This window comes from Phocoena phocoena, chromosome X, assembly GCF_963924675.1.
Source record: "Phocoena phocoena chromosome X, mPhoPho1.1, whole genome shotgun sequence".
Lineage (NCBI taxonomy): Eukaryota > Metazoa > Chordata > Mammalia > Artiodactyla > Phocoenidae > Phocoena > Phocoena phocoena.
This window is the reverse complement of record NC_089240.1, coordinates 1,685,958-1,712,858: the sequence shown is the minus strand read 5'-3', so window position 1 is coordinate 1,712,858 and position 26,901 is coordinate 1,685,958. Positions and strand designations below refer to the sequence as shown.

General features: G+C 45.2%; 1 protein-coding gene across 1 annotated transcript in view; it reads right to left on the bottom strand.

The window, feature by feature from the left end:
- The window catches only part of GYG2 (glycogenin 2), a 29,033-nt gene extending 3,315 nt beyond the window's left edge, over positions 1-25,718 (bottom strand). Inside the window, exons 1-8 of the mRNA XM_065901017.1 lie at positions 25,661-25,718; positions 22,964-23,105; positions 17,267-17,441; positions 15,403-15,565; positions 13,145-13,271; positions 11,364-11,586; positions 8,849-9,004; positions 87-191 (exon numbers count right to left, since the gene is read on the bottom strand). Coding sequence (XP_065757089.1) covers positions 87-191; positions 8,849-9,004; positions 11,364-11,586; positions 13,145-13,271; positions 15,403-15,565; positions 17,267-17,441; positions 22,964-23,105; positions 25,661-25,718 — 1,149 coding nt within the window. The remainder of the gene's footprint in view (positions 1-86; positions 192-8,848; positions 9,005-11,363; positions 11,587-13,144; positions 13,272-15,402; positions 15,566-17,266; positions 17,442-22,963; positions 23,106-25,660) is intronic.
- Positions 25,719-26,901: the final 1,183 nt, after the last annotated feature.

Below are 26,901 nucleotides of genomic sequence, written 5' to 3'. Positions count from 1 at the left end.
CCCTAGTCAGGGAACTAGGATCCCGTAGGCTGTGCGGTACAAAAAAAAAAAAAAAAGAAGAAGAAAGAAACAGAAGTGAGTTATACCGAGCCGGTTTGGGTCCCTGTGAATTCTGCGAATTGGGCGGAGGGTGGTGACAACGGGTCACACATCACTCCAGCGGAAGTCTCCATTTCCGGCCAACCTATCATCTAAAAAAAAAAAGCAAACGCCAAGTTAGGACAACCCTTCGTGCAAATAACGACAGACACCCAACTGATGCTTTTCTGCCTCCAAATACGGCAAATATGGCTCAGAGGAGCTTGCCAATGCCTGTGTCTGCCGCTTCGTCTTGGGCTCCTTGCATCTAAGCAGGACCACGTGATGAATTCTCACCCACGGCGTTGAGGAGATGTGACGTGAGTCCCCCCCAGACTGGGTGCTGAGGTGGGGGACACGTTTCCTACCCTCTGTCCCCACAGGTCAGGTGAAGAGCAATGTCCCTCGGCAGACAACCTCTTCCAATTTCAGCCGGAATTCCACAGGAAAACGAAACCCTACGGAAAACCACTTGAGCGACTAGTTTCTCGGCTCTCCCAAGGGTGGTACGTAGCAAAGATCATCCCAGATGCACAGGACACGACTTAATGCATTACAGGCGGTGGATGGCTTCCTCATGGGAGCCTAACCCTTTCTTAAGGAGCCACCGTGGACAAGGGCTTCCTTGGATGGTGATGGAGCAGGCCAAGGGGAAGAATCCTGGACGCCCACAAGACCGCGTGGACCATAGCACATCTTTACCACCTTGGCTGAGTGTGACACGCACCAGAAATACACTTGTATGTATTTGGGGGGCTATTTATTACAGTAGCTAGCCCACCTCGATGAATTCAGGGTCGGGGGCCGAGGCCGTGCCCCTAGGCTGGAGCCCATTCAAGTCCAAAGGCTCCAGCAATGTAACTAATGAACGTCGGCCACAAAGAAGAGAACGTGGACACACCTGCCCATCCTCACGGCAAACACACGGCAGGAATTGTGTCGTGGACTGGGCTGACCCCGACTGTGGCAGTCAAACAGAGCTACACAAGTCTCCATCCTGGGAAGGCAGATTCCCCAGCCACTGCCCCAGAGATTTTGAGTGAGGTGACCTGACGCGGAGGCTGGCAACTCATACTCCCAGCTCCCAAATCTCTGGTACCAGCTTTCCCGTTTTGGAGAAAGGGCAGGTCATCCCTGTATTAACAGAGGCACCTATGTATGCGTCCAAAGGATATTCACAGAGAGTGAAGTAGGAAGACCAAAGAGTGGGCCACCCTCATGCAGCTTACTGTCTAAGGAGAGAGATGAATGTTCCACAAATAACAACTATAAGATGACAATTCTGTAAAATTCTGCAAAGGAAAATGACAGAGAACCAAAGGAAGGTTTATCAAGGTCAGATCGACCTCGTCAGGAGGGGGTAAGGACTCCTGAAGGAGTAACATCTGGAACAAAGTTTGAAAGATGAGTAGGAGACGTGGTGAGAAAGAGACAATGGTGAGAAAAGCAGGACAGCATGCACGTGCAAATGTCCTGAGGCAGAGGTAAAGGAGGACATTAGGAAACTGAAGTAAGTTGGCAGTAAAAAGTGCACAGAAGTACATTTTTGGTGAAATTCAGTAAAAAATTTTTTAATGTAGAAGATAACACTGTGTTCATAAAGTTGCTCTTTTTAAATTTTGCTTTTTCTATCTCGTCAACTTGAAAGTGCCAATTAAAATACAGGCTCATAAAAAAGAACAAAATAATGCCATTCGCAGCAACATGGATGGACCTAGATCATACTAAGTGAAGTAAGTCAGACAGAGGAAGACAAATATCACATGTTATCACTTATATGTGGAATCTAAAAAATGATACAAATGAACTTATCTATAAAACAGAAACAGGCTCACAGATACAGAGAACAGACTGGTGGTTGCCAAGGTTGGGGGGGGGGAGGGATTGATCGGGAGTTTGGGATTAGCAGATGCAAACTATTATATATAGGACGGATAAATGACAAGGTCCTACTGTAGAGCACAGGGCACTATATTCAATATCTTGTGATAAGCCATAATGGAAAAGAATATGAAAAAGAATGTATATTTATACATATAACGAGTCACTTCGCTGTACAGCAGAAATTAACACAACACTGGAAATCAACTATAATTCAATAAAATATTTTTAAAAATAAATAAAAACAAAAAACATGGGCTCATTCTTCCTGATCTTGATTATGTACGTGAAAGCCAAAAATAAAATTAAGTTCTAATAATTACAGTAGAAAATAAAATAACTTTATCGAAAACATGAAAGGCCAGGATAATAACAGCTCCTTTTTATTAGGTGTTCAACACTGGTTCCTAATTTAAACTCATAAACTTGTTACGCATTATTCCTTTTAATCTCACAACACCCCCATGACGTCGAGAGTCTGATCCCTTCTCTTACTGAGGAAAAGTTGAACTTTCAGACAGAGATACTTGTTAAACATGCCAGACGTAGCAAGTGAGAGAGGGGGGATTTGAATTCACACCTCTCTGACCACCAAGCCCTCTACGAGCCCTATTCAATCCACATCATTAATGTATCCTAAGTCTCCCTGGCGTACAAAACACCAAAACAACCTTTAGGGAGAAAAAAATGACGAATGAGATAATTGCACTATCTACAAATAATAAATACCATAAAAATAAATAATTTCCTCATCCAATCAGGGTTGGGTAGTGGAATTTTCTAGTTTGAATCCTAACACCCATTGAAAAAAAGAAACTGGATAAATTACTTACTGTCTCTGAAACTCAAGTTCTTTAATCATACACAGCAGGGACACTTGATGTAACGGACAGACGAAGCAGTTAGCCTGGCAAACGGTTAACTGCCAACAGATTTGAGTCATCTCAGAAAGATTAGTTGAACCGGATTAGGGAAAAAGTCAGGATCCTGTCAGCTTAATTTCTCTCAAGAAAGAACACATAAATAAATTCCACGTGGGCCACCATGAAACTTTATCCTTCCTTGGAAGAGATTTAACTCAGGATTATTTACTTGATAAGAAAGGATGAGCTAATAATACAACTTGTCCGTTTGTCTTCTGCAGATGTGTTAGACTCTTACAAATTTAAACAGGAAAAGAAGTTATGTCAACTCATGCTAACATTTCTGAACAAGACCCCTAGACGTAGATACAAACTTCTGAACAAGACCCCTAGACATAGATGCAAACTACTATGTAGAAAATAGGTAAACAACAAGGATTTACTGTAGAGCACAGCGAACTATGTTCAATATCTTGTAATAAGCTACAATGGAAAAGAATCTCTGTACATATATATGTTTAATCGCTGTACACTTGAAACTAACACAACATTGTAAATCAACTATACTTCAATTAAAAAAAGAGGAAAAAACAATGAACGTTAACAACTAAAATATAAACTGAAACAGTAATAGTAAAGATTCCCCTTACTCTTCCTAGCCACAAATAGGGACGTCCTTCTTCACACGTGCAGAAAGCCAGGAGAGAATTCAAAGACAAGGATTTGATGATACGATGGTGCAAGGCCAGCCTTTCAGCCAATGGTTGGCAGGCTTACGAACACACCTACGTAAAATGTGACTTTTGCATTTATTTTTCTCCTTAGATGATCAGTATTTCACTGATCCATACCCCCTAACTAGCTGCTGGAAGCTTGGGTCACCTTGAAAAGAGAGACTCTCAGATTGGAAACAATTCGGAGGATTCCCAGGTCAAAGAAGACAAAGCAGCTGAAGGATGGAAAGTAGCTTGAGAGTCCAATGACTCTTAGCCCAGAAAGATGAAAGCAGAAAGAGAGTATCGTAAAGCCAGACTGTGTAGGGAACGGATCGCCAACAGACAGACACAGAATGCTCGCATACACAACCCGAGCAGATAAGTTTAGAACACATGATGAAGACCCACACCTTTACACCACGGGCGATCATCTTGTGAAAGCTATGACTGCAAGAGGTGGTGAAAACTAAAAAATGTAAATATACAAATCTATTCAAGAACCGAAGAGGGATTTTTCCACTTTCATCAATGGGTGAAGCTACTTGTTTCCCAGTAAACCTTCTGCCAAAAGCAACTTAAAATTCTAGACCAAAAAAAGAAAAAGAAAAAAAAATATATATACACATACACACACACACACACATATATATTTCTTTTATTTCCCCTCGAGGCAAGTGAAAGGCTATAGCCCTGAGGAGCCCATAAATAATGAGGTACCCAAGAGGGACACTCAAAACGCAAGCTTTCATTTAGGACTCCACTGAAAAGAGAACCAGAAAAAGACCAACCCTCACAAACACCAGAACCCAATTTCACTCCAACTCAACCTCTAATAGCATGTGGGCAAACCATCTCTATGAAAACGTCCTGCTGAAAAAAGAAAAACAACACATAAGAAATGCTCTCTGAGTCCGCCTGCCAATGCAGGGGACACGGGTTCGTGCCCCGGTCCGGGAAGATCCCCCATGCCGTAGAGTGGCTGGGCCCGTGAGCCATGGTCGCTGAGCCTGCATGTCCAGAGCCTGTGCTCCGCAACGGGAGAGGCCACAACAGTGAGAGGCCCGCGTACTGCAAAAAAAAAAAAAAAAAAGAAATGCTCTCTGGGTGATACTATGATTCAGAGCCTCAGAGGACCCCTGCCATTTTTCCATACATAATGTCTTGCAGTCAATCAGAAATTAACCAGCATGCAGCCAGACAAGACCAAAGGCGTGAAAATCAAGAGAAAACGAAATCAAAGCACAAAATCAGATCCACACGAGACGCAGATGTATGGTGGATGGCACACAGACTGTAACTGAATGTGGAAAATACTTTAAATGATGGGACAAGTTGGAGAGTTTCAAGGGAGTACTGAAAACTCCCTCGTAAACATTTGGCGTTTATGTGGACTAAAAACACGATAGTTGAAATAAAGTGTGCAGGATGTGGGTTTAACAGCTGATTTAACAGCCAAAGAGAAGACTGGTTAACTGGAAAATAGGCCAGTAGACTGAAGCATGGGAAGACAGATGGGAGAAGTGTGTCACAGACACATGGGATGCGATGAAATTCCTACTGTAGATGTCACTGGAATCACAGAAGGATAGGGAAGTGGGAAGAGGAGAGAGACACAGACAGAGAAAGAATGGGCAGAAGGAATACAGTTTCAAGAAGTGCTACAAACCCAAATAGGGTAAATTCAAATGATAATAAATAAGTCATTATGATAAAAACCGGAGCCTAAGAGAAAGATGTTAAAAGCAGCCACAGACCAAAAAGACACATGACCTTCAAATGTATAAACGTAAGACTGGGAGATGAATTCTTGGAGAAATAATGGAAGTCAGATGATTTTGAAAAGCCTTCCGAGTGTCATTGTAAGGTAATTGCCAAGTAAGAATTCCATACCCTTGGTGGGAATATAAATTGGTGCAGCCACTACGGAGAAGAGGATGGAGATTCCTTAAGAAACTAAAAACAGAGTTACCATACGATCCAGCAATCCCACTCCTGGGCATATATCCAGAGAAAACTAATTCTAAAAGATACATACACCCCTATGTTCACAGCAGCACTATTTACAATGTCCAAGACATGGAAACAATCCAATCAACAGATGAGTGGATTAAGAAGATGTGGTACATATATACAATGGAATATTACTCAGCCATAAAAAAGAATGAAATAACGCCATTTGCAGCAACGTGGATGCAACCAGAGATTGTCATACTGAGTGAAGTAAGTCAGACAGAGAAAGACAAATACCATATGATATCACTTATATGCAGAATCTAAAAAAAGGTACAAATGAACCTATTTACAAAACAGAAACAGACTCACAGACATAGAAAACAAACGTACGGTTACCAAAGGGGAAGGGGGGGGGATAAATTAAGAGTTTGGGATTAGCAGACACACATTACTATATATAAAATAGATAAACAAGGACCTACTGTTTAGCACAGGAAGCTATATTCATTACCTTATAATAACCTATAATGGAAATGAATCTGAAAAAGTATGTATATATACATATGACTGAATCACTTTGCTGTACACCTGAAACCAACACAACACTGTAATTCAACTAGACTTCAATTTTTAAAATATACATATATACCATTTCCCAAGGAGGGGGGGGAAACCCATAGGATTAGAGACTCCAAAAATAGATCCACCTAGTAACGTGTGAGTATCTGACTGATGGCCAAGGAGACATGACAAAGCAGTGAAGATGTAACAGCTTTGACTGCAAACCATGCTGAGTTCATTACAGATCCACACGTAACAGGGATGTATGTGGACCCCAAACTGATTCATCACGTAACAGCAATTCCAGATCAATTATATACTTTAATGTAAAAAGAATAAAAAATCCATAAGACGTCAGAGGTGATTAGCTTTATGACCCTGATTTAGAGACAGATTTCCTAAAAGGTAAACAAAACCCACTACTCATATAGGAAACATTAACAAATTGGTCTAAACTAGGTACTTCTTTTCATCCAAGGATACCATTTAGAAATTAAACATAGCAAAAACAACCAACTTCAAAAAAACAAGGAAAGGCATCCCTAATCTTTCCACTAACTGCATTTCCCAACCCAAGAGGCTATAGGACAGGACACTTGGCTGAGAAGATAACAAACTGCAAAAATATTTATCTAACACATGCCTTTATATGGGAAATAAATGAGATATTCAACTTTTTTTTTTTTTTTTTTTTTTGCGGTACGCAGGCCTCTCACTGCTGTGGCCTCTCCCGTTGCGGAGCACAGGCTCCGGGCGCGCAGGCTCAGCGGCCATGGCTCACGGGCCCAGCCGCTCCGCGGCATGTGGGATCTTCCCGGACCGGGGCAGGAACCCTCGTCCCCTGCATCGGCAGGCGGACTCCCAACCACTGCGCCACCAGGGAAACCCGAGATAATTCAACTTTTGAAAACGGAGACCTACTCCTGGACACTGCCATGACTATACATACAAAGGCTGCTGTTTGCAATAAGGATCCCAGATCCAGACACCCAGCTCTTCCGCAGTTACAGGAATTTATGAAAATAATCGTTTTTGTTTTGGTTTTTTGGACTGGTTCCAAATCCCCAAAATAAAGAACGCAGAGCGAATCATTCAATGGATGGCCGGTAGGTGGCAGCAATGCTGCATAATTAATTGCAAAGATGGCCTGGGAGTGTAAAATAATGAAATATACACACACACACACTGCAAAAAAGCACCCCTTCCTTATAGAAGGGCAAAGACCTTCTCATTTTTAGAGACACAAGCTAGGTGGCTTAAAACAATGCCATCATCAAAACATGTACAAACAATAAATACTGGCAAGCATGCAGAGGAAAGGGAACCCTCCTGCACTGTTGGTAGGAATGTCAACTGGTGCAGCCACTGTGGAGAACAGGATGGACGTTCCTCAAAAAAACTAACAGTAGAGCTACCATATGACCCAGCAAGCCCACTCCTGGGCATAAACCCAGAGCAAACCATAATTAGAGAAGACACATGCACCCCTATGTTCACTGCAGCACTATTTACAGTAGCCAGGACATGGAAGCAACCCAAATGTCCATCGACAGAGGAATGGATAAAGAAGATGTGGTGCATATATACAATGGAATATTACTCAGCCATGAAAAAGAACGAAATAGTGCCATTTGCAGAGACATGGATGGACTTAGAGACTGTCATACAGAGTGAAGTAAGTCAGAAAAAGAGAATCAAATATCGTGTAATACCGCTTCTATGTGGAATCTAGAAAAATGATACAGGTGATCTTATTTGCAAAGCAGAAACAGAGACACGGATGTAGAGAACAAACTTATGGTTATTGCGGGGGAGGGGAGGTGGGGTGGGATGAATTGGGACATTGGGATGGACATACATATACTACTATATGTAAAATAGATCACTAATGAGAACCTACTATAGAGCACAGGGAACTCTACTCAGGGCTCTGTGGTGACCTAAATGGGAAGGGAGTCCAAAAAAGAGGGGATGTATGGATACGTAGAGTTGATTCACTTTGCTGTACAGCAGAAACTCACACAACACTGTAAAGCAACTACGCTCTAAAAAAAATTAGTCTTAAAAAATGGACACAAGAATTGTGCTCTGGTGCTTTTGAACAGGAACAGTCTACCGTACAGTGTTCGGGGCTGCACCTGGCAAAGAATCAACCTTCAACAAGTGTGAAAAACAAAACAAAAACATCCAGTGCAGACTGATGACGTTAACAGTCCTGGAGGTCAGAAGTCCACGCTGGGTCTCGCTGGGCAGGTGTCCTCGGCAAGGCTGAGTTCCTTCTGGAGGTTCTAGCCAATGGCCCATTTCTTCGCCTCTTCCAGCTCACAGAGGCACCTGTGGCTCCTGTACACCTTCAAAGCCAGAAGCTCACATCTTCCCATCGCTCCCCGTCTCACTCCTGCTTCTCTCCCATCTCGTCAAGCTTCCTTTCGCCTCCCTCTTAGGAGAACCCTTATGATGACACTGTGTCCCGCCCCCGGATAATCCAGGACCACGTCCCCACGTCAAGGTCCTTAACTCAATCCCGCCTGCAAAGACCCCGTCTCCATATAAGGCAGCATTTCCAGCTTCCAGGGATTAGGACGTAGCCGTCATTGGCTTTACCGTGACGTTCAATTTTGCCACTTTCTCTAAAGAAACTCAGGAGACCCTAATACCACAGAGCAAACTGAAGACAGGCTCCTCCCGTCCCCCCAGCCCCTCCCCGGGACCCCGGGGAGCACCCTCTCTGCTTCATCTCGCGGGGAAACCAGCATCTGTGTCCCCATCGCACCGGTGCGAAGAGCACGTACTTACATCTTCTGGAGGGCATGCGTCAGGCGAAGCGGGAGTCTCCTCCACCACCACCATGGTGCTCTCAGGCCAAGGCTGGCGGGACCCCTCCGCCCAAATGGTACCCTCAGCAGTGGGCGCTGAACTTGAACAAGGCACCCCAGCGCCCCCGAGGTGAGTCTGCAAGAAAAGGTATTCACATTTAGCAAGGTCTTCCTGACATCTTTGCCAATCTCCCGCTGCCCAACCCCTCCCCTACGTGGCCAGTGGTCCCCAGTGCCAACATCCGTGTTCACATTACTGCTCCAGGTGAGAAGGACCCCCAGGCACAGGGTCCCTAGACTGCTCTCCACGTTTTACTGCTTAGAACCACCTGACTAGGTCTTATTTTCCTTCATAGCCAACCCAGTACCTACCATACTGCTTTGCAGAAAAGAACAGCAACCTCCTATCAAGAATCGAATAAACTCCTACTCACCCGTGTCGCATGGTCAGAGAAAGCTTTAGTTCTCTTGAAAGGCAGCACCCAGCTGCACCAAACAGAAGCCACAGTAAAAACGCTAAAATATGAACTCGTTTCAAGATCCCAACGCAAGCATCTGTGGACACCGCACTCCGTTGTACCAATACATGCACTAATCAAAAACTGACCAGGAAATAAAATTTCCTGGGACCTTATTTTAAAAGGTCTTTGGCAAGGCAGGTGCCTCCCTGTTAAGTCCACTGCAGAGGGACTTCCCTGGTGGTCCAGTGGGTAAGATTACGCGCTCACAACGAAGGGGGCCCGGCTTCGATCCCTGGTCGGGGAACTAGATCCTGCATGCATGCCACAACTAAGAAGTCCGAGTGCCACAACTAAAGATCCCACAGGCCACAACTAAGACCAGTTGCAGCCAAAAAAAAAAAAAAAATTCACTGCAGAAACTCATACTATGGAGAGCATGTAGGCTTATAGTTATAAAAAATCAAATGGGGCTTCCCTGGTGGTGCAGTGGTTAAGAATCCGCCTGCCAATGCAGTGAACATGGGTTCGAGCCCTGGTCCGGGAAGATCCCACATGCCATGGAGCAACTAAGCCCGTGCGCCACAACTACTGAGCCTGCGCTCTAGAGCCCGCGAGCCACAACTACTGAAGCCCGTGCGCCTAGAGCCCGTGCTCCGCAGCCAGAGAAGTCACTGCAATGAGAAGCCCGCGCACCGCAATGAAGAGTAGCCCCCGCTCGCCGCAACTAGAGAAAGCCCGCGCACAGCAACAAAGACCCAACGCAGCCAAAAATAAAAATAAAATAAATTAAAAAAAAAAAAAAGAAACCACCTCCGAATGCTACTTCAATCGAGGAGGGAAAGTGGAAAATGCCCCCTCCAATGACATTTGTAATCAATCATCTTTAGCCACTTAATCTGTGACTGGCTCTTTCTCTGATGAAGGTGGCTAATTTAAATAGTTATTTTTATGCATCAGCCCTGTTAAATCACAGCAGCAATTCTGCTTATGAAACATTTACGGTTTTACACCAAAAAAAAAAAAAAAAAAAAAATGTTGCCTGCCTCTTTCGGCATCCACCTGCATTAAATATAGGATGTAGATGCAGAAGGAAAACTAGCACAAGACCTAAAGTTTGGCTGGTCATTAACTTCCAACTATGGTCTTTCTTTCTTGCAACGAAATGACATATCTTTCCTTGCCTGATCCCTTCCTGGTGTGTATCAACATTATTTACTATCTTCTAATTCCGTCCTTTTTTAATGAACATGTCTATAAACATTGAACTTTTTAAAAACCTTATTTCTTTCATTAATGTAGGCCTTGACAGATTTTTTTAAAATATGTAACTTGGTTAGGAATTCCCTGGCGGTCCAGCGGTTAGGACTCTGCACTTTCACTGCTGAGGGGGTGGGTTCAATCCCTGGTCAGGGAACTAAGATCCTGTAAGCCAAAAAAAAAAAAAAAAAGAATTTGGAATAAAAAGTGACATTTAAAAAATAAATAAATAAAAATATAACTTGATAATTGCTTAAGATATCCTAAATCTGTCTTTCCTAAAACATAAAAAATGAGAAGAGGGACTTCCCTGCAGGCACAGAGGTTAAGAATCCACCTGCTAACGCAGGGGACATGGGTTCGAGCCCTGGTCCGGGAAGAGCCCACATGCCACGGAGCAACTAAGCCCGTGCGCCACAACTACTGAGCCTGTGCTCTAGAGCCCGCGAGCCACAACTGCTTAACCCGCACACCTAGAGCCCGTGCACCGCAACAAGAGAAGCCACCGCAATGAGAAGCTCGTGCACGACAGCGAAGACTAGCCCCCGCTCGCCGCAACTAGAGAAAGCCCGCGTGTAGCAACGAAGACCCAACGCAGCCAAAAATAAACAACTTAATTAATTTTTGAAAAAGAATAAAACCACTTATTAAAAAAAATGAGAAGAGACTCCAAAAAAAGAGAGAGGAACGTGTATTTGAAGAAAACCCACAGGTGTGGATCACGGAGAGTTTATCCCTGGTCTGAACTCTTGGATGTCAAGGGTATTGTGTGCTTACTGTGTGTCCTGGAGATGTCTGTTCGTCCTCGTGCCGGATATTTTCATAAAGAGGCAGAATGCTGCGGTGGTAAATCCCCCACCAGAGGTTAAGGAAGGACGTCTGATGCTGGCTGACAGACCCAGAGCCCTCCTCCAAAACGGAGCCCGTCTGGGGATCGTACTTGTAGTTCCAGGGCTTCGAGGACCCCAAAAAGTGGACCACCTTCGCGCTCGAGCCGAATCTGAGGAGGAAACACAAAGCATCCGGCCTTCCTCTTGGAAGTGACCACACACAGAGAGCCTGTGACAACCACAGGACTCATCACAGACAGCGGGACGTAAAGATGCATCTCAACGAGTTATGGACGATCCTGTCATTAACGACCACCTAGACTTGCAGTAAAAATAACTGCTTCATCAATCCACGTTTGCAGCCTTTCATTTTCCACAGACCAAGAAACATAATCATAACTCACTTGGGATGTTCCCCAAAACGGGAAGAAGAAATCAGGAGTCTTTTAGAAAGATGGGCAGTACCGTAGCCCAAATCATCTTATCCTGAAAACGATAAAAACTTTAAAACACCGATGTTATAGTAGATAACGCAAGCTGCAGACCAGAAAACTGGCTTCTTGTACAAGATGGTGAATTTTACCCTCTCGACCTTTTTTTTTTCATTATCACCACTCTCACCAACCTCGAAACTTTTAAAACAATTTTTTCTTAATTGCTTTTCTATGAAATTTTAATATCATATTTGCCCTGTTATATCTACGTTCTGTAGGTACAGCCGTGCTTTTTACATTAAAAAGGATATGATGGCTTTACACCCCACAAACCAGTGTCTGCCTCCTTGCGGGCAGTGCGGTCCCTATTATAAAAGCACGCTCAAAATCTTCTCAGATTTTCCGTTTTCACTTATAACAATGTCCCCTAGAGCAGTGGATCTCACACATTTGGTTCTGGGACCTCTTGACATTCTTACAAATCACAGAGGAACAAAAGATGTTTGTTCACGTGGATTCCATCTGTCCATATTCACCGCAACAGAAGTTAAAACTGAGAAATTAGAAAACCCATGTAGCAACTCACTAAAAAACCGTGGGCCCATTATATGTTAACATAACTTTTATATTTTTCATAAAGTGTAACTATAACTATATATTACTATATGTCTTCTAAATGTGTAAAAAGTGACATCTTTCATATTTCTTCATAAAAATATAACTATATTTTTTAAATATGTAAAAAGTGACATCTTTCATATCTCTTCATAAAATATAACTTATATAACTATATTTTTTAAAAATGCATAAAATGTCACATCTTTTGTATCTTTTCATAAAATATAACTATGTAACTATATTTTTAAAAATTTGAGTGACACTGCCTATTTTACGAGGAGACGGTAGGTTTCTCATATCTGCACCTGCATTGAGTGCAATGCTTTTTATCACATCACGTCATGGCATTTCTGTAAAATCCCACTGTCCAATTACGAGAAAACAAGAGTGAAACGATGAAAATGACGTGTTAGAATTAATTTTTTAAAAGTCACTTTGATTTCAAAGACCCTTGAAAGAGGGGCGGGGAACCCCTGGGGGTTCCCTGGGCAACACTTTGGGAACCACTCTCATTAAGCCTAGCTGCCTTGATTACCTATCATGTAAGGCAATAAATAAGCCAGCAGAAGGATGATCTGGGTTTTTTTTTCCCTTCAAAATGCCAAAGGGTGATATCAGATTCTGAGAGAGGATGGTTGACCAGGTATAGAAGAATTGGGCTTGGCATGAAACTTACTGTTTGAAAGCAGGGCTGTAGGTGTAGGCCGTGTTGCTACTCAAGTTATAAATGAATGGCAAGTGTTTCTGGATGTCTGCTGTGGACCAGTTACTGAAGAAACTGTTCAACAAGCCTTGGTCTGCCCCTAGAGAGTTAACAAACAGCCAAAGAAGTTAATAAAGAATGGTATAGTGCACCAAGAGAATGCAAGACATCTTTGAAGACATAATGGAAAGACACTGGTATCCCAGCGCACAAATTACATTTCCTCTCTCAACCCACGAAAACATGGTTGTTGTCTCAAAAGTGACTGATAACCCACACCATTCATTTAAAAAGTGCATAGTCTCGGGACTTCCCGGGTGGTCCAGCGGTAAAGAATCTGTCTTCCAATGCAGGGGATGCGGGTATGATCCCTGTCCGGGAACCAAGATCCCACGTGCCATGGGGCAACTAAGCCCACGCGCTACAACTACTGAGCCCGCACACCTCAACGAGAGAGCCCATGTGCTGCAAACTACAGAGCTCATGTGCTCTGGACCCCGCACACCACAATTAGAGACAGGAAAAAAAAAACACAAACGCCACAACTAGAGAGAAGCCGGCATGCCGCAAAGAAGAGCCCACACCTCAACCAAAGATCCTGCGTGCCACAACTAAGATCCAAAGCAGCCAAAAAAAGAAAATAAAATGAAATGACAATAAAAAGTGCATAGTCTCTCCAGAATTCTCCACCGATGGTGCAAACAATTAATAATAAAATCGCACATTGTCTCCAAAATTCTCCACTCCTCCCCAGGGAATTCTATCTGGTATTGACAATCGCTGTTCCCATCATTTTTGCCAACTTTGTTACCTCGTCCTTACCTAGAAGGAGTTTTTCTATCAATGTTGACTATTATGTTGTTATTGAGGTATAGCTGCTGTAGAATAGTATGCAAGCTATAGGTGTATAAAACAGTGATTCACAATTTTTTAGACATTATACTCCATTTATAGTCATTATAAAATCTTGGCTCGGTTCCCAGTGGTGTACAATATGTCCCTGTAGCTTATTTTATACCTAATAGTTTGTACCTCTTAATCCCCTATCCCTATTCTGCCTCCCCATCACCACTGATAAACACTCATTTGTTCTCTGTATTTATGAGTCTGCTTCTTTTTTGTTATAGTCACTAGTTTGTTGTATTTTTTAGGTCCACATATAAGTGATACCATACAGCATACAGCATTTGTCTTTCTCTGTCTGACTTGTTGCATTTAGCATCCTGCCCTCCAAGTCCATCCATGTTGCTGCAAATGGCAATATTTCATTCTTTTTCATGGCTGAGTAATATTCCATTGTGTGTATGCCACATCTTTTTTATCTACTCATCTGCGGACATTGATGTTTCTTCAATAGCTTGACTACTGTAAACAGTGTTGCTATGAACACTGGGGTGCACGTGTCTTTACAAATGAGCATTTCTGGGCTTTTTTTGGATATATGCCCAGAAGTGGAATTGCTAGATCCTACGGCAGCTCTATTTTTAGTTTTTTGAGGAACCTCCATCGTGTTTTCCACAGCGGCTGCACCAACCTACATTCCAATTTTTCAATAGTCTACCATTTTCTTTCACGTTACAAAAATTCTAGTATTTTTCCCATCTACTAATGCCTCTTCAGGCAAGTCTCTGGTTTCAGTTCATTCTCCCCTTTATTCTATATCGGGGTTGGCCAACGAAGTCTTGCACCCATTTTTGTAAATAAAGTTTTACTGGAACACATCCACGCTCATTTAAGTCCTGTCAATGGCTGATTTCACCCTACAACTACAGGGATAAGTATCTGTCACAGAGATGATACGCCCCGCGATGCTGAAAACATTAAGTACCCGGTCCTTTTTTATTTTATTTTGGCTGCGCCGCGAGGTTTGCGGGATCGCAGTTCCCCATCCAGGGATGGAACCCGTGCCCCCTGAAGTGGAAGTGCGGAGTCCTAACCACTGGACCGCCAGGGAAGTCGCCTATCGGGCCCTTTAAAGAAAGGTTGTCCACACATCCTATGGGATCAGGACTGAGGAGCTCTCCCTTCTACCCATCGAAGATATTTTCAACGGTCCTCTCTACCGTGTACTTACTCACTTACATCTTCACCTCTTCCTGCACTTGTTCAAGCCCCAACTTTAACTTGCCACTCACGGATACGGGGTGGTGGGGACTATAGCCGTCGGTGGGCCAGAGGGATGCGTTCAGGCCCCATTCTCTCCCACAAACGTCCAGCTGCCCTTCACCTACCGTCAAAGCTGCCGTGGTTGGTGGCATGCTTTAGCAAGAGGCCGTGCGTCTCCAGGGAAGGTTGGAAGACAAATACCCCGCTGTTGAAGCAGTCCGGCCATCCGGGATCCGGGGCCGCCGAAAGCTCTCTCCTACTGAAGAGCTCATCGATATTGGACAGCACCTGGAGCAACAGAGCGTGGGGGACCCGTACGATCGCACAGGGAAGAACCAATCTGACCCCATATGAGACCCGTTTCTCTTACTTTAACCTCTGTATTCTACTGCTTTTGCTGGAAGTTAAACACCAAAGGGAGGTTGCCCATAAGCTTAAACAATACATAATGGCCCATCTCCGGGAACCCTGCCTCCGGTGCAATGAGTGTTAAGCTAAAGTACCTCTGTTTCGCTCCCAGGAAAACCTCATCGGGCCCACCTGGGAATGGCTGCAAGAAGGAAGAAATTCTGACCAGTAGCAGGACTTCAGCCCCTCCCCTTCTAGTGGAAAAGCAGCTTGAATTCTAACTCAGGGAAGATGGGTCTTTGGGACACGAGTCCACCATCCTCCCGGTCTGCTGGCTTTCCGAATAAAGTCATTATTCCTTGCTCCAACACCTCGTCTCTCAATTTACTGGCCTGTCTCGTGTGGTGAGCAGTACAAGCTTGGACTCAGTAACAGCGACGCTTCTCTTAACCTCTGGGGCACAAGTGAGAAATGCAACAGGAACTTCACAATGGGCCAGACAACGTTCAGTGACGGGAAACTTATACCCAATTTTTTGACTGACTCTCTTATTTTTTTTTATTTTTTTGCGGTACGCGGGCCTCTCACTGTTGCGACCTCTCCCATTGTGGAGCACAGGCTCCGTACACACAGGCTCAGCAGCCATGGCTCACGGGCCCAGCCGCTCCGCGGCACGTGGGATCTTCCCAGACCAGGGCACGAAGCCGCGTCCCCTGCATCGGCAGGCGGACTCTCATCCACTGAGCCACCAGGGAAGCCCCTGACTCTCTTCTTTTAGACTTATATTCAAAAGAGAAGAGTGTGTGTGTAAGATTGCTCCCTGGTTTATTTCAAGGGTTTGAAGTAACACCGTCACTGAAATGCAATTATCACCTCAAGGTTCTTAAGATCCTCCATGGAATGCTCTTAACTGTATATATTCTCTTTCCTCTAGCAAATGTGACCTACAAGACTGGAAATCCATAAACAGAGAGGTCTGCAAGTCAGTATCATATAATCCACTGTCTTCGAGAGCTTGACCACCAACAGCAGTTCTCTCCAACACCTACCGGCTTTCTGAATTGTGCTGTTTGGGAAAGAAATTACTCTGATTACGCACTTATTATTTTCCTCTCCACCCCCGTTTTCCTACAGAGCTGCTTTTGCACAACCAAGACAAGCTCGAATGTATCTCTGACACTCCAACCTCATTTTACATTTCAACTTTCCAATGGCTGTTTACGAAAGTGCCCATCCTGGGCTCCTACACCAAAGGTAACTACCCCAAATGACAATGGGGGATGCCACAGCTTCAGAAGACAGGTGGACCAGTCCCTTCAGGATTCTATAATTCACGGTACAATCAAGGAAGAATATTTCTCTAATATTTCACTTCGTGTAGATGAAATAATGTGATCACAAACCCCTCCTCGGGAAGGAACATGCCTTCAAGTATCCCAGTGTCCTCAGCAGGGTCCACTGCAGTAGGTGTGTTCTATCTGATGTTGATCGACTAAACGATGTTGGTGATAGTGATGGACGTTACCTGGTGGGGATCCACCGGCACGAGCTAGCAGCTTGCTTAAGGAGGGAGCAGCATGGTCTTTGTCGGGGGTTCCTCAACAAGTGGAGGGTCTGGTCCTTGCTCTCCCTTGTACTCACCAGGGTGTCTGCATCCAAGAAGACGCACTTGCTATAATGGGTGAGTGTCCAACAGTGAAGCTTGGTGAGGGTGACTCCGAGCTCAGGTCTCTTCAGAAAGGCCAGGTGGATGTAGTCTACACTGTCTATCAGGTTCACCTCGATGATCTCATCAAACACGCTCGAGAGGATCACCCTGGAAAAGACATGCCAAATCCCAGAACAGCCCACCATCTAACATGAGACATGCTGTCCCTTGCTGCTGCAGTCTTCATACCAGACTTTATTTTCCCCATGTGGGTCTCGTGGCTTTGCCCACAATTCACTCGCGCTTAACACTTAGGCAAACGTGAAAAGCAAGACATATTAAACCATCTTAACACAGACTGATTCGGGTCAGCTCTTAGGAAGGTACTTTCTCTTTCTAAAGTGCATGGGCAGCGAGAAGGGAAGGCTGAGTAGGTAGAAACCAACAGAAGATCTCCATCAGTTTTTACTTTACATATTCAAAACCTACATTGCTCGTTGCATACAAGTTTGAGACTCAAATTTTGAAAGAATGTACATTTCATCAAAATGAAATGTGCCTCTGTTCCATTAAAAATTTTTTTTGCTTAGGGAGGGAGGGAGACGCAAGAGGGAAGACATATGGGAACATATGTATATGTATAGCTGATTCACTTTGTTATAAAGCAGAAACTAACACACCATTGTAAAGCAATTATACCCCAATAAAGATGTTTAAAAAAAAAAATTTTTTTTTGCTTAAATTCTACTTCATTGTTGCCTGGAATATCTTTGCGATGACAAAAAATTAAGAAGGTGCTAGAAAAAGGATGGGGGCATGTCAAAAGGATACAGTAAGTCAATCAGGAGGAGGTCCCAGTAGCCAAAGCTGACGCAATTTGGGCAAGAAAACAGAAACAAACCCAGGGCTTCCCTGGTGGCGCAGTGGTTGAGCGTCCGCCTGCCGATGCAGGGGACGCGGGTTTGTGCCCCGGTCCGGGAAGATCCCACATGCCGCAGAGCGGTTGGGCCCGTGAGCCATGGCCGCTGAGCCTGCGCGTCCGGAGCCTGTGCTCCGCAACGGGAGAGGCTGCAACAGTGACAGGCCCGTGTACCACAAAAACAACAACAACAAAACCTAAAGTATAAAATTAATATTCACGGATCCATACTGATATCATGAGTGAATACATAAGTAAATGGGGTAAAAGGGGTAGCTCTTCCTCCCAGAAGAATTCCAAGTAATAAACGTAGAAGGAATGAGGGAAAGAGAAAAATCACCATTAGATGAACATCACAGGATAAGTGTTGCAGACAAAATTCACTGAGGAACCCTAAAAGCAATGAGTAAAGGTTTTGAGGAGAAACAGCGTGTTTTCATAGTCTAAAAGTACCTCCCCCAAGATATTTATCAATTACAAAGACAAAAATAATGATTTTACCGTAGAGATACCCCAAAGGAGACCAAGGTTAATGTCACCAGTAGCAAGACATCACACACTCCATATCACGCCCTGAAAAAGGTACTTTCTTCTTTGTAATTCTTTCCTACTTTTCATTGCTTGGTTTAGATTTTTTTCTCTCCCTCATGTTTTTTGTTTATACCCTTTCTAGTCCTCTGGTGGTTGCCACCCTTAAACCCTCAACGCATCTATTTAACCTTACTATTTTCTATCAAATGTAACGATAGTTATCATCTATAACTTCACCCCAGACAAGACAGGAATGTTAGCGTATGTTCACCTGTCTCCCTCCCCTTTTATCCCCCAACCACCTCCCATGGGGACTGTTTATCCCAGATTATTTTCGTAATTATTCACCAATGCATTCCCAATTAACTCTCAATATTACTCATTTATTTGTTTTGCACTGCTTCTTACATTCTATTTCTTCTTTCTTGGATTCACATTTCATTGTGCTTGAGCATATCCTCAAGTAATTTTTTCTCAAAGGTCCTTGAGGAGTAAAACGGCTGAGCTTCTGCATATTTGAAACATCTTGATTTTGCTTTCAAATTGCATTTAGCTGAATACAGACATTTCATTTCAAAATTAGTTAGTCTAAGAGCTTTGAGGCCTCAGCTGTCTCAACCAGGCTGAGACCTGAAACGCATTTATTACTTTTTCTTCTTTCTTCGTGCTCTGAAATGGTACCTTCTGTATCAACACTTGGGTTTCCTTCATTCATTCTGCCCAATGCTCAGGGAACACCCACAATCTAAAAATCCTTCCTCAGAGCTGAAATATTTCCTTGAATCCCTTCTCTCCACTCCTGTCCTTTCTGAAACTCCCAGTCTTAGACAGATGTTGGAGCTTCTGGGTCTGTCTTTTCTATTCTCTAGTAGCTTTTCCACTTCTACTCCACATCTGTGCTTTCACGTTGCACAGTATTCAAAGTCACTCTCTAAGAAAATACCACGTCATCACCAATTTCCTCCTGCTTTTTACCCAGTTATTTAAGGAATTTATGGCATCCTCACGATTGTATAAAGAGGGAGGTAGAGGGCCAAGAAATGTCGTTACTACAAGCAGCACCTGTGTCCTTACAGGCTTTTGTTCAGCTCTCCTTGCCTCCTTAACTTAAATTCCCGGAGGGAGAATTAAGTTTCAAGAATGCAATTTGTGTGAACCTACAAGCACGTGCTACTGGGTCCCCTTCCCTGCAGAAAGACTCCCCCAACCATGGATGCACCACCCAGCCTGGAGGAATGGCAGTCTCTTGAACACCGCCCCCTGGTCATTTGGAGTCACAGGTCACTGTTTACGTCCTACTGCCCTGACTGCATCATAGAGCACCGTTCCTCAACCCTACCAACGACCGCAAAATACGTAACTGGTTCTACAACAGTGCAACGAGGTCTGCCTCAGTGAGCCTTTCCCAGTCTTTCTGTAACACTGTCTCTGAACATTTTACAGTTCATTGTGAGTACCCTGAAAGACTGAAAAACACGCGCTGACAGCTTTGGACAGCTAAGGAGATAGGAACCTAGCAGAGAGCAGACATGTCTGGTTTTTTTGGCTTTATCAGTTCTATGTAACTGTTCCACGCACACCATGATTCAGGAGATGATGATGGGACCACAAAGAGGTCCCCCCAAGGATGCGTGGCTACCCCCAGGGTCACCGTTCCCAATGCTGGGTCCACTGCAGCCCTGGGTCTGACTGTGAAGACTCAGCGGCCCAGGCACAGGGAAACGTCCGCCGCACACAAATGTATTTTCTTCTCTTTTCTTTCTCTTTGGGGCCTGAAGGAATCATCTTAGGCAAGAAGAAATACACCTTGAGCATCCACTCATTTGAAACACTACTAGGAGAATGGGTGACAGCCAATTTGGCTAAAGACTAATGACATCACTTAATGTCAATGACTAAGGTCTGTGCACGCCCCCGCCCCCCCCCAAAACACCGACGTTTAAAAACACATTTGCCAGCCTGACGGGTCATAAGTATCACTGAGCTGTTTGATGTGACATGACTTCAATGTCTGTGAAGACAGAGTACGTATCACTTGGTCATGCCGTCTACCCTGGTTGTATCCATCCATCCATCTCTGCTTATCATCTGGAAGAGTTCTTTCATTATTCTCTGGACAACACCCTCTCCTCGTTATAAAGTTTGTAAATGGGCTCCCTACTTGGCTTGTTTTGCCTTTTACGTTTATACAAATACATCTGACATACAGCAGTTCTGGTACCCTTTGCTTTGTGTAATTAAAAATGGCAGACACGTGAAGCAATCATCTACGTCAGTGTCTGGAGACGTTTTTCATTATCACGAAAGCAAGGAGGGTTGGCGGGGGTGGGGGGGGAGCTCCTGGCACCTGGTGGGTGGAGACCAGGGATGCTACTGCACAGGGCACAGGGCGCCCCTCATCCGAGGGTCCTCCAGCCCCAGATGTCAGTCATGCCAAGACTGAGAAGCTATATGTCTCAACTTCTAAGATTTTCCTACACTTCAAATTTTACCTTTATCTTCAAAATCTACCTGGAAATCATGTGGGTATGTGTTCAACTTTTATATAAAAGGATCACATCATTGCCTTTCTCTGATACAGTGATGTGATGAATTACAATGATAGATTTTTATACAATGAACTATCCTTGTTTTCTTACAGCAAGCATCATTTCTTTCTTTTTTTGTCTTCTTTATTTTATTGAAGTACAGTTGATTTACAATGCTGTGCTAGTTTCTGCTGTATAGCAGTGACACAGTTATACATACGTACACATTCTTTTTCATATTCTTTTCCATGATGGCTCATCACAGAATACTAAATATACAGTAGGACCCTGTTGTTTCTCCAGAGTCATTTATTTCTTTATTCCAGGGCTAGAGTTACCTTGTTGATAATCTGTACTGGGGGGCTTTTCTCATCTATATGCAAACACAATCAAATCTGTAAATCAAGTTTCCGTATCAAGATTAGCACAATGTCTTAAAATAAAGGAACACGTTGATTTTTTTCCCCCTAGGCGCTCAGATAGTTCTTTTTGCATGGAAATCAATTTACTGTACCCAGTTTTACAGAACATCCCTTACAATTGCCCAGGCCCAGGTCCTTCCCCCAGATAAGCCTTTGATAACATTCTCCATTTCTCCCACTGTTACTGGTCAACAGAAGGGCTTCACTTCTCCTGGTGTCAATGTGGATCATCTGAACTTCCCTAGAAGGATCAAGTATTTCCTACTTTCAATTTTATCAGCAAAGTGTTCTATGTAGTATTTAAGTTGCATCCAGCCACTGTGGAAAACAGTGTGGAGGTTTCTTACAAAACTCAAAACAGAGCTACCTTATGATCCAGCAATCCCACTCCTGGGCATATATCCGGAAAAAACTCTAATTCAAAAGGAAACATGCACCCCCCCCAATGTTCACAGCAGTCAAGACATGGAAGTTACCTAAATGTCCGTCGACAGAGGAATAGATAAAGAAGATGTGGTACATGTATACAATGGAATATGACTCAGCCATAACAAAGGATGAAAGGATGCCGTTTGCAGCAACATGGATGGACCTAGAGATGGTCACACTAAGTGAAGTACGTCAGAGAAAGACATATAACATACGATAGCACTTATACGTGGAATCTAAAATATGATACAAATGAACTTGTTTTCAAAACAGAAACAGACTCACAGACATGGAAAACAAACTTATGGTTACCAAAGAAGAAAGGGGGGAGGGATAAATTGTGAATTGGGGATTAAGAGATACACACTACTGTATATAAAATAGATAACCAACAAGGACCTACTGTAGAGCACAGGGAACTCTACTCAATATCCTGTAATAACCTATAAGGGAAAAGAATCTGAAAAAGAATAAATATGTATGTACATATAACTGAATCACTTTCCTGTACACCTGAAAATAATACAACATTGTAATTCAACTATATTTCAATAAAAACGTAAAAAAAAATCTTTAACTTAGCTTAGGACAGTTGCTTCTCAAAGATGCCCTCTCCCCCCGCAAAGTAACTGGCATCTGAATTTCCGTAGTTGAGACAAGACACGGTACCCACACAGCGTGTTGTCTACAAGGATTCTGAAGTTGGCCACACCCCTGGCAGAGCCTCCTCCTTTAATAACGACCGGAGGGCACTGTGCAAGTGTCTGAGGCCCCCCAGGACAGCTGGTGGTCCGGGCCCACAAACCATGGCTGGGACCTGCGTCTTCAGGAGGAAGGACCAGGTGCGTGTCTGAGTCTTACCTGAGCAGGTTGGACACCTGAGGGGTGACCAGCACCACTAGCCTCCTGGTGGCCCTGTGGTCCCGCAATGATTGCCCCAGCACCAGGGCCCCCTGGCAGTAGACGTCATTGGTAGCCAGCGTGACAAACGCTTGGTCAGACACTGTGGACGCAGACAAAAACAACAGGGTTATGTTTTCGACGGGTCTCATGGGACGGTGGGGCTGAGGGTCACCTCCAGCTCTCTCAAGCTTCACGACTCTAACTGAATAGCTGTTCTAAAATACGCATCAAGGACATTTCACGTGCATCCTTTTGTTTCAAAATAAAGCAAAAAAAATTCTTCTTCAAAACAAAAAAAAAGAAAAGAAACCACACACACACACAGGAAAAGAGGAAACCCTAAACACGAGTGGGACAAAGCCGAGTAGAGCATCATTAAAATTCCCTGGTTCAGATTAACAGATACAAACTACTGTATATAAAATAAACATGAGGTCCTACTTGTATTGCACAGGGAACCATATTCATTATCTTGTAATAACCTATCAGGGAAACGAGCCGAAATAACATAGATGTATACGTATAACTGAATCACTTTGCCGTACACCTGAAATCAACACAACGTTGTAAATCGTCCAGACTTCAATTTAAAAAAACCTTCCTGGTGCTGCCACAGGGCAAATGGGCGTAGCTCAGACCCCTTACGTGATTCTGCATTCAAGTCTCAAAAACTCACCCAAAATATTTGGGTCTTGGGCGAATGCAAAGCAACAGGTGGAAACAAAGCTTTGGATTTTCTGAGTCACCGCGAGGACTCCCACCCAGCTCAAAAGAACTGGGCTCTCAGAAGGAATGGCCAAAGCCATTAATTAAATTCCACACAACCCACTTGTTGGAAAGACTTCAACTCGAGGATATATGAGGCCGAGGAGATGGGAGAAGGGAAAATATATTGTCTCATTAACCAAAAGGCTCTCGGTTTCCTAATGTCTCCACAGCAGAGGAAGAAACTCGGCCAATCCAATTTATGGCAGTTTTGAATCTAAGTGGGAACTCGTGACATTGACTTTAACGGGGACTTTGAAACAACGTGAGTCTGGGGCCCCCAGGAGCTGGTTGCCAGGATAAAAACAAAGGGATCAAGCAATCCAGGCCTTGGCTCTCCCGCTGTCGACAGAAATTAAAATTCACAGCCCACGGCTGGAACACACAGAGCTCAGTTCTCAAAGACCAGACGGTCCTCCCCTCCAGCCACCATGCCCTGCCCAGAGCACGGCCCAAAGACACCGTCACGCCAAACAGAACACCAGGACCCAAGCTTCTGGAGCCGGTTTTCCTGGAGCTGGCATCGTACCCTTGACATTCCATTGGGGTAAACGCCCAAGTGTGCCTGTTCCAACAAGCTCCTGTCTACACAATATCCTGTATTAAGAGGGAATAAGAATTCCTGGCATTTCCACTGTGGGCAGAGTATTAACGACAGCAAACCTCAGAACTCAAGTCTGCAGCCTAAAAGATATCTGTCTTGCCATCCACCCATCCAGCCATTTTTCTACCCATCTATCATTATCTAACATCTGTCTATCCAACTGTTTATCATTCACCTATTACCTACATATCTATCTATATCACGTATCTCTATCTATAGACAGAGCCACATCATCTGGGAGGTCTCTGGGGACCCAGATGGCTGAGGCATGGGGCAGGTGGGCTACAGTGGGACCAGGCAGCAGCGACGGGCAACTGTCCAGAGCTTCCGATTCTCGGGGAGGAGACAGACACGGCTGGGTCTGCAGAGAGGGTTTTACGGAACTACTGGACTCTCCCTTTGCTAGGGGGAGGGATTATGGCTTCTGTTAACAGGATGACAAGACAGCCCCAGGGGAGAGAAGACCCCCTTTCTCCAGCGACCCCAAGACTCAACGTCACGTTCTAGGTCAAGGACACATGACTCCAAAGCCCGGCCCCCAGGGGCCGGGGCATGATGGTGCAAAATCATGCCTGGATAAAATCTCCATCTCAAGTGCAAAGGCAGACCAGTGGATGTTAATGTCACAAACGCCGAAGACTTCATGGACAAGTCTGCAGATTCCAACCTTACCTTTAAGAAACCCCCGTCTGTCAGGTTTGGGCGTGGCATCGAAAAAACACGCCACAATTATCCAAGCCTCCTGCATTGAAAGGCTGAGTTTCCACCAGGCAGGGCGCTGGCGAGGGGAATTTTGGCATGCGTGCAGGGTGGGAAAACAGAAATAGAACGGGTGGCTGTCCTCCAGCCCCAGGTTGGGGGGAAAAAAACTGCCGCAAAAACCGAGCTCATCCTGAAGACAGCGGCGGCTGACAGTTTTATAACAGGTCTGGGAGAAATGTTTACTTCTCTTCCTCGCCTTCCTCTACCCCACCCCCCTTACAACCAACCCCCCGACCCTCCCCCGAAATAACATCCCGACTTCCTCCTCTGCCCCTCCTCTTAGACTCAAAGGTGTTTTTTGTTCCCTGCAAAGGGCTGAACACCCAGATGGGCTCTTTCTAGCACATTCCGTGGCCGATGTGTCCGAACGACCCTCCTGAATGCTACCATTATATTGACCCCAGCGGGTTGGCAGAAAACGTGTTTTTCACTCTGCAGACCTCCAAACCGCCGCCTGGAACAGACAGACTTTTCTGCTTCCCTGCGAAGACTCTGACAGCACACCGCAGCACACGGCAGGATACCTGCCTTTTCTGCCCCAACAATTCTCCTCTCTAAGGCACAGAGGAGGTACAGAAGCATGGAAACCGCTCCCTGAATTACCAAATCGCTCCTCTGAATAAAAAGTAACCAGATTTTTTTTTTTTCCTGAAAAATGCGCTCGTGCATGTTCAGGCCCGGACTGGTGCAAGCACGGGATGTCTTCATGATAAAACCAGGATGGGCCTCTTTCCCACGGGTGGAGGTTACGTTTCATCACCACATTTCTTGGGAGCTTTTTTTGGCCATGTCGCAGCATGCGGGATCTTAGTTCTCCCACCAGGTATGGAACCCGTGCCCCCTGCATTGGAAGCACGGAGTCCCAACCACTGGATCCCCAGGGAACTTCTCCATCATCACGTTTCTACGCTTTGGAAGTCTACTGTCCAAATCGGATGTCCACTCCAGACCCAGGAGAAGGCAGACAGGACCGAACTGCAGCCCTGGGGGGCCAGGGCTCGCCGAAGTCCCAGCATCTGGCCACGGTCGGCCTGCCGCCCCGCTGCGGGATTAACCCTGGATCTTTACCGGAATAACCAGTTCCGCCTCCAGTCTGACCTCGAGGGGCGAGGCTGGGGGAGGGGAACCACAGGCTCTGTCTTCCCAGAGCCATAGGGGCATGAACTCCCACGGGTCTCCGCGTCCGTGAGACGCCCACGCGTTTCCACGCTGGCCAACAAACCAGCCCATTTCATCTCCAAGGGCTACTTTTACACAGAAGGAAGATTACCAAATCTCAGCGCCCCCTGACCATACTAAACCTCGCCCGCCTCCCAGCTGCTGAGACCCCCATCTCCACCTGCCCCAGGGACACCAAGCTCTCCAGCCCCGGGGCACACTGGGAAGGCGCACCGTGGGAGCTGAGGGGTTGGGGGCGACCTTGCGCGCGCAAAGCGGGGGGTGCCCCCAGCGCGGGCCAATCTGAACCGCGCCAGGAGAGCAGGGGGGCTGAGCACGAGGGGTCTTCCCGACTCACCCGGCATGGTCTGAGGCCCAGCGCGCCGTGGGCACCGGGCGGCCAAGTGCGCCTGGGCGCGGGGGCGGCCTCGAGCCGGGCCTGGCGGAGGTGTCGTCTCCAGGCGACCCGCGCTGAGCTCCGGGCCTGCGAAGACAGCTCGGCATTCCAGACAGACCCCCGGGGCTGCAGCACCGCCCTACAGCCCCTCCCCCGGGTCAGCCCCTCCCCCCCCGGTCTCCCCACATTCCCTCTGCGCTCCGGGGCTGC